The following is a 13,335-nucleotide window of genomic DNA, read 5'->3' on the forward strand; positions in this document are numbered from 1 at the left end:
TACACGAGCCCTGCAGTCCTGTCCTGCAGAACAGATCTGATTCCTGCCTCTCGGACATCATCTGTGCATTTCCAGTCTTATCCTTTTGTTCTCTTCTGTCTTGGCCCACACAATCTATGCTCGCTCCCGTTCCCACTGCTTTTCGAAATCGAACGCCTTGCAAGGTGCTGTTCAAGTCCCGCCTTCTCTGTAGTTTTCCTTGGCTACTGTTGATACATAAGCTTTTTTCTCCCTCTGGACTCTAACATGCTCCTGGGCACCCAGAGACAAGCCCCAAGTTGTGTGTAGTGCATGTGGTTATACTTAGGGCAAGGTTCCTGTCCCTGAGGAGTACACAGTTTAGTGAGGAAGACCCACACATGAGACTTCCAATCCCACATACGAACTACTGTGAGAAGGCATGAGGAGAATGCCGGGAGAGCACAGAAAAGGGAGTAACAAACTCCCTGACCCAGTCGGGTAGGCTTCTCAGAAGAAGAAATGCTTAGGCTGGAGCCAAAGGCATGAATAATTCACCAAGCCAGAAAAAGGTAAGGAATTTTCCTGGTTTCCCTCCTTCCCTGGCTGCTGTCTCTCAGTCTCTTCTTCTGGACCTGTCCATGTCAAAGATCCTCAGGGCTCAAGCTTTGGCAGTGTGTCTTCTTATGCACAGTCACTTACTAAATAATCTCATCTACACCCAAGGCTTTACATACAAGCTATATGATGCTGACTGAAATCTAAAGCTCCCATCTTGACGTCTCCTTGAACTCCAGGCTGTCGTATCCAATGGCCCACTTTAATCATATACTTGGATAGCTAGGGAGCATCAAACATTTACCACGGCCAACATCAGCTCTTGAAGGCTCCTTGGCTTTCCTGTTCCAGTAAAGGAACAGCATTTGAAACCCAAGTCATCTTTATTTCTTCCTTTCTCCTCCTCCTTATACCCAAACCATAAGTAACTATTGGAAATCTATCCAAATGTAACCACTTCTCAACAATTACTCTATTTGCCATCAAAGTCTAACCAGTCATGGCCTTGTACTAGAACTAATGGAATAGTCTCATTTTTTTCTTTTTTTAGAATTATTTATTTTGAGAGGTTTTTGCTATAGGGCATGTGCGCTCACCAGAAAGATAGAGACAGAGAGAGAGAAAGCGAGAAATCGTCCCCCAGGGGGAATGGCCACGCTGCAATCCCTTCTCCTCCATTCTTCTCTCAGGATCTTGGGCACACATACACACACACACCTGGCATGAATTTAAGCCACTGGGTTTGGGACTCGAACTATGGTCAACTACATGGGAGTCCAGTGACAGCCGCTACGCTAACTGCTGGTCCCAAGAATTATTTAATTTTATTTATTATTATTATGTTTAAGAGGTTTTTGCCTCAGGGCACATGTGCTCACCAGAGAGAGAGAAAGAGACAGTGAGAAGTAGAGTGATAATCACCACCCCTCCTCCATGGGGGCTGGCCATGCCACAATTCCTTCTTTTTTCTCCTCCCAGGATCTTGGGCATACACACACACACACACACACACACTTTGGGTATATTTTCAAGCCACTGGGTCCAGGACTTAAACTGCAGTAGGCCACATGGGAGTCCAGCGACGTAAGCACTATGCCATCTGCTGGCCCAGTGTAATAGGCTCTTAATTGATGTCTCAATTTCCACCTTTGTGTCTTTACCCTGTTTTTCTCACTGTAGCCAAAGAGATCTTTAAAAACATAAACTGGATCAAGTTTCTTCCTTGGCTCAAACCCTTCTAAGGCTTTTCATTGCACTTGAAGTCCTGGCTCATTAGGGCCACAAGATACCATCTGATCTGGCCCTTGCCTTTCCATCTGACCTTGTCTTCTGCCACCTCCCTCTTGCTTCCTCCTTCCTGTTCTTCAAAAATGGCCTTTGTTCCTGCTCTTCTCTCTGCCAGAATGCTCTTCCCAGCTCTTCAAAAGTAACTTATCCTCTTACTTCATCCAGTCCCTTGTTCATATGTCACCTCCTGGTCAAGATGGATTAACAAAGACTGAACTTAACCTCTTTTGCAAATAACAAATTACCTGAAATATATATGACTATGCACATGAAATGAGTTTTTCCAGCCTTTGAACAACAAACAGCTCAGTACAGTGATCCCTGAAAAAGGGGGGAAATCACCTAGGTAATTCCTATGGTTTCCTCAGCGTTCTAGCTGGAGGCAGTTTCTAGAATATGGGCTCTGAAAGGGTGAACTAAATAGAGCCTGGTGACCTCAATGAACTGAAGAGAAGGACATCAAAGTTTGGGGACTCTAAAGTGGCTGGAAATTATGAGTCAGAACTCTGGAAAGGGAAAAAAAAAAACCTTCTCTTAAAAAAAATAAAAAATAAAAAAACTCTGAAAAGGAAAAGAGCTCAAGAGATCTACATGAGATCCCCGTGAATCATTGCTGAGCTCCGAACCATGTATGTGTGGAGCACTAATACACAAAGCTGGGCAAAAGATCATCAGGAAACTGATAAGCTAAACAACTTCCAGGGCTCACACAGGGCAGGGAGGTATTCAGACTCTGAACACCCAAAGTGAAGTGTCCCTGATTACCAAGAGAGCATTCAGTGGAAAGTCCAAAGATGTTTACCTTAATGGGTAGGGTATAATCTTCCTGGAATGAAGGTAATGCTAGCCCCACCCACTTTGAACAACTTTAAACAGGATTTAAAGCTATCAGATTGCTCTGCAGATCAGTCTGCCTACATCAAGCCCAGCACTTTAAAAGGAAGATAAAATCTTGACATTTATTGGGTTACCTTCTCTTAAAAAAAATAAAAAATAAAAAAACTCTGAAAAGGAAAAGAGCTCAAGAGATCTACATGAGATCCCCGTGAATCATTGCTGAGCTCCGAACCATGTATGTGTGGAGCACTAATACACAAAGCTGGGCAAAAGATCATCAGGAAACTGATAAGCTAAACAACTTCCAGGGCTCACACAGGGCAGGGAGGTATTCAGACTCTGAACACCCAAAGTGAAGTGTCCCTGATTACCAAGAGAGCATTCAGTGGAAAGTCCAAAGATGTTTACCTTAATGGGTAGGGTATAATCTTCCTGGAATGAAGGTAATGCTAGCCCCACCCACTTTGAACAACTTTAAACAGGATTTAAAGCTATCAGATTGCTCTGCAGATCAGTCTGCCTACATCAAGCCCAGCACTTTAAAAGGAAGATAAAATCTTGACATTTATTGGGTTGTTGGGAAAGTCAGGATTGCATAGAAAAACAGAATAATACATCCAGATGACCTAATAGCTTTGTAATCTCACAATGTCCAGTATCCCATTAAAAAAAAAAAAAGAAAAATGAAAAATAAAGTACTAAACAGTCCACAAAACAGGAAAAGTTAAAACCCATACCAAGGGGAAAATAAATGAATAAAACAGATTTTAAAATATTAGAAATGAAAATAGTATGAAAAGGAAGCTAAAACGGGTTTTGTAACTATCTACAACTTTTTAAAAAAGAATTACTTTTATTTATTTATTTATTTATTTATTTATTTATTACTTATGTTAATGTGACCAGAGAGGGACAGAGTGAGAGAAAGTAGGAAAGTGAGAAAGCAAGCCGCCAGGTCCAGAACTCAAACCACAGTTGGCCATGTGGGAGTCCAGTGCCCTTAGCCACTATGCTACCTGCCAGCCCCACTATGTACAAATTTTTAAAGAAAATATAAGCTTAACGAAGAGAGGAATGGAAGCTATTACAAAGAACCAAGTGGAACAGAGAAAGAGAAGAAAATACAACCTCTGAAATGAAAATTTCACTGGATGAGATTATTAGCAAATTAGATACTAAAGAAGAAATCATCAGTGAATTGGAAGTCATAGCAATAAAATCCATCTAAAATTAAATGAAGGAAAATTACAGAGGAAAAACAAAAAGAGAAAACAGGCCCTCAGTGAATTATTGTATAACATCATGTGGTCTAATATATGTGTAATTGGAGCTCTACTGCAGAAGAGAGAAGGAAGACACAGAGAACGATTAGAAAAAATAATGACCATAATTCTCTAATTACAATACAAGCTATAAAACAAGAACTCAAGCAATTCTTTTTTGGGGGAGAGGTTTTTGCTATAGAGCACGTGTACTTGCCAGAATGACAGAGGAAGACTGAGACAGAAAGCAAGAAATCACCCCCCAGGGGGGATGGCCATGCTGCAATCCCTTCTCTTCCATTCTCCTCTTGGGATCTTGGGCACACATGCACACATGCCCGGTGTGAGTTTAAGCCACCAGGTCTGGGATTTGAACCATGGTCGACTACATGGGAGTCCAGTGACATAGTCCCCGAACTCAAGAAATTCTAAGTAACCTATACCACACATACACACACACCCATGCTTTTAAAAAATTATGGAAAACCAGTGATAATAAGAAAATTTTAAAAGCAACTAAAGAGAAAAAGACATATATTTAGGGAAGCCTTAAAGAATAGCCATAATATTCTTAACAAAAACTGTTTTAGTCAGAAGACAACAGAATAACACATGTCATCTCCTTGGAAAGGCTTCCCTGGCCATCATATCTAGATTAGCAAATTTCCTCCTCACTGTATCACACTTTGCATTCTTACATTACTTTTTTTTTTCTTTTAATGTTTTGATTGCCAGCGGGGTGTGTGTACTCAGAGAGAGAGAAAGCACCCCACCCCTCAGTTGGTTGTGGTCACATCATAATCCCTTTCCTCCATTTCTCCTTCCATCAGGGTTTTGGACATGACACATACATGTCCATCATGTTTTTCAAGTCACTAAGACTGAGATTCAAATCATGGTTAGCCATGTGGAATGCAGCTTCCAATACACAGTGCCTAACCACTGCATGACAGGGCTAGCCCATTACCTTGCTGTAATCATTCACTTGCTTTGATTTCTCTGCCCTCTAAAATAAAGCTCCAAGAGGCAAGAGCTTTATCTTGTTCACTGCTTTATCCCCAGTGCCTAGAATACTGTCTACTATTTAGAAGGTGCTCAATAAATATTTGATAAAGTAAACAAGGCCTTCTTGGTAGAAAAGTATAAGGACAGAGAGTGGTAAAGCATGCTAGAACCACTAGTAGTTCTGTACAACTAGAGCCCACGCTGTGCAGTTGTGAGTGGGAGGAGAAAGAGACAGATGCCAGGTCATAGAGAAATCTGTACTACAGGCCTTGGAACTTGGCTTCATCCTGTAGACAGATATTTTAAACAGAGAAGTGGTAACTTAGAAAAATTACTCTGGCAGCCCCTTGTGCCAGATGATCTAGGGATGAGTTTGAGAGCAGGGAAAAGAGGAGGGAAGGTACAGATTTGATTCATAGCAGGAGCAGTGAAGATGGGTCTTGGAATCTCCGTAGGAGGTAGGCATACAGGAATTATGACCTGCTAGATGGAGGAGTTAAAGGAGAAAGTTTTGACTTGTGTGATGGGGAGGGTAAGAAATACAGGAAGTAGATTTTAGAGAAAAGGTGGTATAGTTGTTATCTACTGCTTTGTCACAAATTACCCCAATGTTTAGCAGCTTAAAACAAAAAATACCCATGATCTCATTTTCTGTGGATCAGGAATCTAGGCATAGTGACTGCCTCTGGCTCCACGACTCTAGCAAGGCTACAATCCACATGTCAGCCAGGGCTGCCATTATCTCAAGGATTGAACAGGAAAAGATCCTCTTCCAAGCTCACTCACATGGCTGTTGGCAGGCTTCAGGTCTTTCTGGCTATTGGCTGGGGAAATCAATTCCTTACCATCTGGACTTTTCCATAGGACAGCTTGCTCATAGCAGGTGGCTTCTAGAGCAAATAAGGGAGAGTGAGAGAAAGCACCTCAAGATGAAGGCCCGAGTCTTTTTATAACCTAATATTGGAAGTGACATTCCGTCACTTCCGCCCTTTTCTATTTGTTAGAAACAAGTCACTAGGTGTGGCTCACACTTAAGTCTGGTGGAATTATACAAACACATGAATACCAGCAGGTGGGATCATCGGGACTGTTCCGGAGACTGCTGGCTGCAGATAGTGAGTTTGGATATGTTGAATTTGAGGAGTTTGGGACCTCCCGGTTGGCAATACTTTGAATACAGATTGATGGGTAGGTCTAGAGCACAAGAGAGCATCCTCTGTCCTTGGAATATAGCTAGGAGACTTTGCATAAATGTACTATCAGCAGCTCAGGGTCCTTTCTCTTCAACTTCTAGAGGTCAGGGATGAAGAACAGGTATCCTTAAGTCCCCCAGGATCCCCCCTGCTGATTGGTTACTTGGGGAAGGAGAGTAGCATGAGGCTGACAAGTTCCCAGTCCCTGCTCTGCCACCAGCTGCTGGGGCAACCTGGAGAGAAGTTTCCCCATTCTAAGCTACAGCTTCCTGGTCTGTGTAATGTTGGAGTTAGACTCGGATGGTGATTTTTAAAGAAAAAGAAAAGTAAAGCTTTTTCTCTGGGAACCTCAGTATGTAAAATAGGTAAACAGTGATCTGACCTGGTTGATCTTCCCCTTCCTTCCCCAGGAAATAACTGGTTTTGAAAAACACTCGACCAAGTGCCTTCCTGACTTTCTCTCAGCCCAGACATTCTGGGATTTTGTGACAAAATAAGCTCCTCTTGTTTACTGAGATCTATTGATGCTACATATGTCCTTAAACTTTTGAAAAGATAATTCATATTTCCTTAAACTTGTGAAAAAATATAATAAAGTGGATCTCCTTTAAACATGCACTATATATAAGGTACTATGAACATATTTTACAGTGCATTATCTTTATTTGATTCTGTCTCTCCTACTAGAATGTAAGCTCCAAAGGGCAGCTTTGTCTATTTCCAGTAGAATGGGTCTGGGGACATAGAAAGCATTCCATAAATATTTTATGAGTAAATGAACTGAGATAAGTTAAGTACTATTCATTGTCTCATTTGACAGATGAGAAAACTGGGGCTTAGCCGTACTAGGTAACTTGCCTGTCATCACGTAAAAGTTAAAGGCAGAGTGACAATGTGAGATTAGCTCCCTGTGACTTCAAAGCACACTAATGCCATTCTTGGTAGTGGAATTGTCCGGAAACTGAAAAGAGAGCTAGCACCTATTGAGTGCCTTCTATACGATGAGGATAGTCCTAGATACTACTTTTCTCTTCCATGAGCAAAACCCTGGATGGGCAGCTATTGCTATCACCCATTTTCCAGATGAGATCACTGAGGCTCAGGAGAGGCTAAGCATCTTACCTAATGTCATCTAGCTAAAGGACAAGACCGAGCTGAGCTCATAAACCAGGTTCTTCTGATTCGGAAACATTACTGTACAAAACCTTTTATACCTGAAAATACGCACCCACCAAAGTTTCTGCTATCGGCAGGTACAGGCCAGTATGGCCCATGAGGTTTTTGCCAGCCCCTACTCTAGCTTCCAGTCTTCCAACAGTTTTACAGTCATAAAACCACTGGGCATTGATCTGGGAAGAGTTCACCAGACTGAGAAAGGACAAGCCAGACTTCTGAGATGTAGCACAGAAAGTCAGTGACTAAGGATGATAAACGCTGGCACTGTGGCCTGCCACTTCTGTAGCCTCGTCAACATCACATGTCTCAGACCAGGTCTGAAGTTAGACTGATGATGTCACCAGAGCCTCTTAAAGACCTCATCACTCATATCCACTTGTCATATATTATTAAGCAGATCTATAATCCATATAACATTTTCTACTGAATTTCCAGCCCTTTCTTTTTATGACCCAGGAAAGAAAAATAGAGGAAGGATGACTTTTTCCAACTTCTCATCCTTATTGCCCTTCACTGAAAAATAACTTCATTTTGAATCACCTCCAGAAATGGTCATTCAGGCTCTGACTTCATTAATAAGGACGAAGCTACGGTTTAATAATTATCATTTAACTAATGAATATTCTATATAGACAACTAAATGAATTTCCCTCATCTTTTCTTCTTGAGTCCAGAGGAGGGGTGTCTACAGCCATATCTTTTTCTTTTTTATTCTCTATATTATTTCTTGAGACTTTAGGCTTGAGTCAATTACATTCAAAACTTTTTACGTTATCACTTTTATAGAAATAATGAAAGTCCTCTTGAGAATCCGAAGTCCCTGTAGTTTGAGTCTGAGTCTAATTAGGACCAAAGGTCTCAAAGCGAGGAGTTATCCAGGTGCAGTTTTGTTTCAAGCAGAGAGAACAAGATGCACAGGGTGACTTGCCCCAATTGTAGGGCTAGTGAGGAACTGAAAGAAGCCGGGGGGCTGGAAGACAAACCCTCACCCAGCAGGCTGGACTCAAGAATAGGCATTTTAAATGGTGTTGGCCTTAGCTGGGTTGCAGGGTCTGCTTCATGGCTGTGTGACCTGGGCCATTACACAGGTCTTGTTCTCAGAAGGGCTCCCAGCTGGGTTTAAGGCTCTGTTGTTCACCGTCATGAAATAATCATGAAACTATGAATACTTTTTAAACAAGAGGCCCCACATTGTCATCTTATACTGGTTCAAACCAGTAATGTAGTCAATCCTACCTGGGTGTGAAATCCAGCTCTGTCATTTAGTAGCTAGGCAATCTGGGCAATTCCATTGGTCTTTCTGAGACTCAGTTTCTGCCCCTGCGAAATGGAGAGCATAATCTTTACTTCAAACACACCATCATGAAGACTTAATAAAATTGTAAATATTAACTGCATTGGATTGTTAAGTCGGGCCTAGTAGGTGTCTCTGATAAATATTCCCTTCTCCCTAACAAAGAGCATATAGCAGAATCGCCTGGGGATTTATTTTTTAATATATTTTCCTGCAGTTCCATTCTGAGAAGTACCCTCAGTAGGTGTGTGTTGGGAGATGCAGTGGTTTTGATACTAATGCATACCCCAGGTTAAGAAAGGTAGCCTTGGGTTTTCAGAGATCTAGCTAAGAAGAAACTTAATGGAAGAGAGAGAAGACAAGGCAGAGGGAGAAACTGAGGAACTGTTATACTACTGATCCTCAATGTAATAATAATAATAATAATAAACCTGTTAAAGAAGAAATAGGATATCACATTACAGCACTTCAGACGACACAGTGCTGAAATGCACCCTGCGAACTCATGCTATTACCCACAGTCCCAGAGTACGTTCTACTGTCCATTTGGCCTGCCAGGAATTCCCAGAGAAAGAGGGGCTATGGGCAAAAGAAACAGGATCAAGGCCAAGGTTGGGGACTGAGCTTGAATTTTTTTTACCTTAATGACCCTAATACTGTCCTCAACCCCTGACACAAAGCTATAGCTAGAGGGAGTAATTCTGAATTATTTTTATCCTGCCCAGATTTTAGGCTTTGACATTCTTCTAATGAAAAATCTGAAGCCTATACTCCTTGAAGTAAATGCAAATCCCAGCATGAGAATCGAACATGAGCATGAAGTAAGTATTTCCAGTATCACGTTGACTGTATTGCCAGACAACCAAATATCCCTCCTCTCAGGTCATTCGCTTGGTTAAATGAGAGCTGACATTTTTGTATTTTAACAGCAAAGTTGTTTCCCAATAAAATAATTTTAATTTTGTGGAGCTCTGAAGGCAGTCTAGTAATACAAGACCTATCCGACCTATGATAATTTCCCAGCATGCCATTCTTCCAATTTTTGAGATCTAAAAACTTAGAAGCAGCTGAGTCTTTCCATCAGTTTTGACATGAACTAATTAGCTAGCCTCAGGAGATGAACTAATTGAAATTCTATGAATATGATTTAGCCATGTCGGCATGCTTGAATCACTAAGATAAATAGTACATTTAACAGTGGTTATATTTTTCTCCTTCCAAAAAAGAAAAGATGAAAAAAAAAACTGGAAGAAAACATACCAAATATTAATATAAGGGTTTGGGGGGATTATTTCAATTCTTTTAATTTTCTTTGCCCCATACTATATGTCCAAATGTCCTACAGGGAGTATATAGAATTCTGATCATCAGAAAAACATAGTGCTCTCTTTCCTGGATTTTGTTCATTTATAAAATGAAATTGACATTTTTAAGGTAGTATATGGGGAACCTTTGAGAATTCTCTTCTATTGATTAGCATAAGCAAAATTTAACAGCGCAACCCCTTGAGCTAGTTGGAGGGTTGAATGCTGATTGCCGCTTGGCATTGAACCACAGACTCCACCATAACATGAAATCCTTACCCATTTAAGCTTTCTCCAGGGGTGTTTGAAAATGTCCCCAGCCTTGTGGATGAAGAAGTGAAGGTGGCTGTGATCAGAGACACACTGCGCCTCATGGATCCACTTAAGAAGAAAAGAGAGAACCAGTAAGTGTTTTATGTCGTTCGTTTCTGTCAGCTCTGCTTCCTACTGCTCCAGGCCTTAAGCAGGTGAGTTAAGTTCTCAGAACTTGTTAACATTGTGAGAGAGATTTACATATTAAACAATCTAAGAAATCGTATTTTCATTCGATAAAATATCAACCCCCAAGCAACCAGTGACTCAGAATCAGGAGATGGAGACTTCCATTTATCTCACATGTGGGGCTCAGCTGATGCACACCCAACTGAGTGTTATCCACCTCTGGGGAGGCTCTTCTAGGAACCTGATTTGCCTCAATGACAGAGTCTCTGCTTGCCTACATTGTTCACCTCGTGCTTGTCTTCGAAATCCCAAGCACGGGAAGAGGGAAGTAAAATGCTGGAGAAGAGGACACAGGTAACCTGAACCTCCTGAGTTGCCTCTTTTTTTTTTTTTTTTTTTTTTTTTTTTTTTTTTTTTTTTTTTTTTTTAGCACTAACACATCTATTTACTAACCAAAGGAATAATCCTAATTAAATCAACATATGGAAATAGTTTTATGTAAAATGTTTACGATCAAGGCAATTGAACACAGTAATGAAGAAAAAAGCAGTATGGAGATTTGTTCATTGAACTGAGCGTGTCCATTCTCACAGCTGATTTCTGAAGTGACGATGGGATTTTTACTCCACTTTTTCATAGACTCGAGCACAGGTGACATCTCGCAATTTTCTTGTTATTGTGCTTTCTTTCCCATCCCGCTCTTCTTGATGTTGAACCAATGCACTGTCCTTAAAGTCACAGACACTCTGAGTTTTTCTGCCGCCAGCTGTAGTTTCTTCAAACTTTTCTCCCAAGGTACAAGAAAACTGTGGTTTTTTTCTTTTTTTTTGAGAGGTTTTCGCTATAGGGCGCGTGCGCTCGCCAGACAGACAGAGACATAGAGACAGAAAGCGAGAAATCACCCCCCAGGGGGGATGGTCACGCCGCAATCCCTTCTCCTCCATTCTCCTCTCGGGATCTTGGGCACGCACGCACACGCGCCTGGCGTGAGATTTAAGCCACCGGGTCCGAGACGCGAACCGCGGTCGACTACGTGGGAGTCCAGCAACATAGCCATTACGCTAACTGCTGGTTCCCAAAACTGTGTTGTTTTTAAAGTGCTCTCAGTTTTTACAGTGAGGTTATTCCCATTACAAGTGATAATACAATCTGGTTTGGCCATTACACCCATTTTTTGCAGAGCTAGTTCCACACCTAGTTCCTTCATGTATTCATCAAAGCCTTTGCTGTCCACCAGGCACCATCTTCCTTGCAATTGCTGAACGTCAGCCATGGTGGACGCGGGTGGGTGGGCGAGCACAACGGACAGGGCAGGTTCCCGGGTGAGGAGCTCGTAGTGCCCAAGAGTTGCCACCCTTTCATTTTCATTCTTTCTGTTTTGTTTTGTTTTTGCTATAGGGTACATATGCTCACTGGAGAGAGAGAGAGAGAGAGAGAGAGAAAGTGAGAGCAATCACGCCCCCACACCACCACCCAAGGAAGAATGGCATGCCAGAACCCCCCTCCTCCATTCTCTACTCGGGGTTTTGGGCATGTATGCATGCCTGGTGTTTTCAAGCTGTCGGGTCTAGGAATCGAACCACGGAGTCAGCCACGTGAGATCTAGCGGCCTTAACCGCCAAGCCACCTGCTGGCCTGTCTTTTTAATTTTCTTCCAGATGTTTATGTTCTTACACTGTAAGCTTTTAGTTTCAAAATTTGCAGAGCCAATTTAATGACAGTCTGACAGTTCTACTACATTGGCAACAGTTAGGGTTCCTCTCCATCCCCGCCCACCCAGTGGGACATTACATTACATTGCATTACACCCTCCCCTACACTCCCTCTGTAGAATCACCTCCTGGGAATGAATGACATTCTCCTTGAGTATTTTATTTGTTATGTTTTTACCGAATTCCAGGCTCTGACAGGGTAAGGGCCGGTAAATATTTTGTGCTTATGTTTTAGGCAGAAAAATCAGACAGGCATTCAAATAGCACTTCTCATATAACCCCTTCTCCCTACAAATCAGGTAGACTGTAACGCTCCAGACAAGCCAAGCACTTGTCAGCTATGGTTCAAGGCTGGGAGGGATGCTGACTACCCTATGCGAGTGGTATTTTGCAGGTTTCTCTACAGAGGCTTCTCACCAATTGGGCTCAGACCCAAAAACTGTTAGAATCCCCCTACGGTAGTGCTTCTCACCCTTGGCTGCTCATTAGAACCATCTGGGGAGCGTCAAAAATACCAGTACTGGGGTCTCCACTTCTGGAGATGCTGATTTTAATTAGCCTGGGCTGGAGGCCTGGCCACACACATTCTTAGGTTCCCTAGGTGATTCTACCACACAGCCAAGGTTGAGTGCTTCTGCCCTGCAAGAAATGTTACTCTGGGGGAGTGTTTATCATATTCTGAGTCACGCTAGATGGCGCCTGCTGGGCTGAGTTCTTCTCAAGAATGTTCTTCCCCCGAAAAGGCATCTGTAGTTTGTATGGGCCAATCCCAGCAGGTGTGGTTTCCACTGAGCAGCGCTTCCAAATGGCAGTGTGTCGGGGCTGTCAAAGCTTCAGAGCAACTCAGACACGACTAGCATCCACTAGTGTATGCAGTGGCTGGTTTCTGTAGTCATCCCTAAGAGAAAGCAATGGATTAATTGCAATCTGGTCAGATTAATAGCATTAAGAGTCACTCCTTGAAAATATACTCTCTGATAGTTTATTGATCTCATCAGCAGAGATTAGGTCCTGTGGCCTGGCACTGTGCGGAGATTTTGGTGAAATCTATGGCAGGATGGAAATCTATGGTTCACTTTTTTTAGGATGACCTTGACATTAGTATTCTGATTCCTTTGAATAAGAAGTTCAAAAGTCATCCTGTGGGGGCCAGCAGGTGGCATAGTGGTTAAGTCACTGGACTCCCACGTGGCCAACAGCAGTTTGAGTCCCAGACCTGGAGGCTTGCTTTCTCACTTTCCCTTTCTCTCTCTCTGTCTCTCTCTAGTGAGCACATGTGCCCTATAGCAAATTAAATAATAATAATAA

At 42.2% G+C, this 13,335-nt stretch overlaps 1 protein-coding gene across 1 annotated transcript in view; it reads left to right on the forward strand.

Moving 5' to 3' along the window:
• The window catches only part of TTLL11 (tubulin tyrosine ligase like 11), a gene marked incomplete at its 5' end in the record, with an annotated part of 308,449 nt that overhangs the window by 123,010 nt on the left and 172,104 nt on the right, over positions 1-13,335 (forward strand). The window contains 2 exon segments of the mRNA XM_006150515.2: positions 9,296-9,391; positions 10,163-10,278. Coding sequence (XP_006150577.2) covers positions 9,296-9,391; positions 10,163-10,278 — 212 coding nt within the window.

Source organism: Tupaia chinensis, unplaced genomic scaffold (genome assembly GCF_000334495.1).
Source record: "Tupaia chinensis unplaced genomic scaffold, TupChi_1.0 Scaffold000289_1, whole genome shotgun sequence".
NCBI lineage: Eukaryota > Metazoa > Chordata > Mammalia > Scandentia > Tupaiidae > Tupaia > Tupaia belangeri.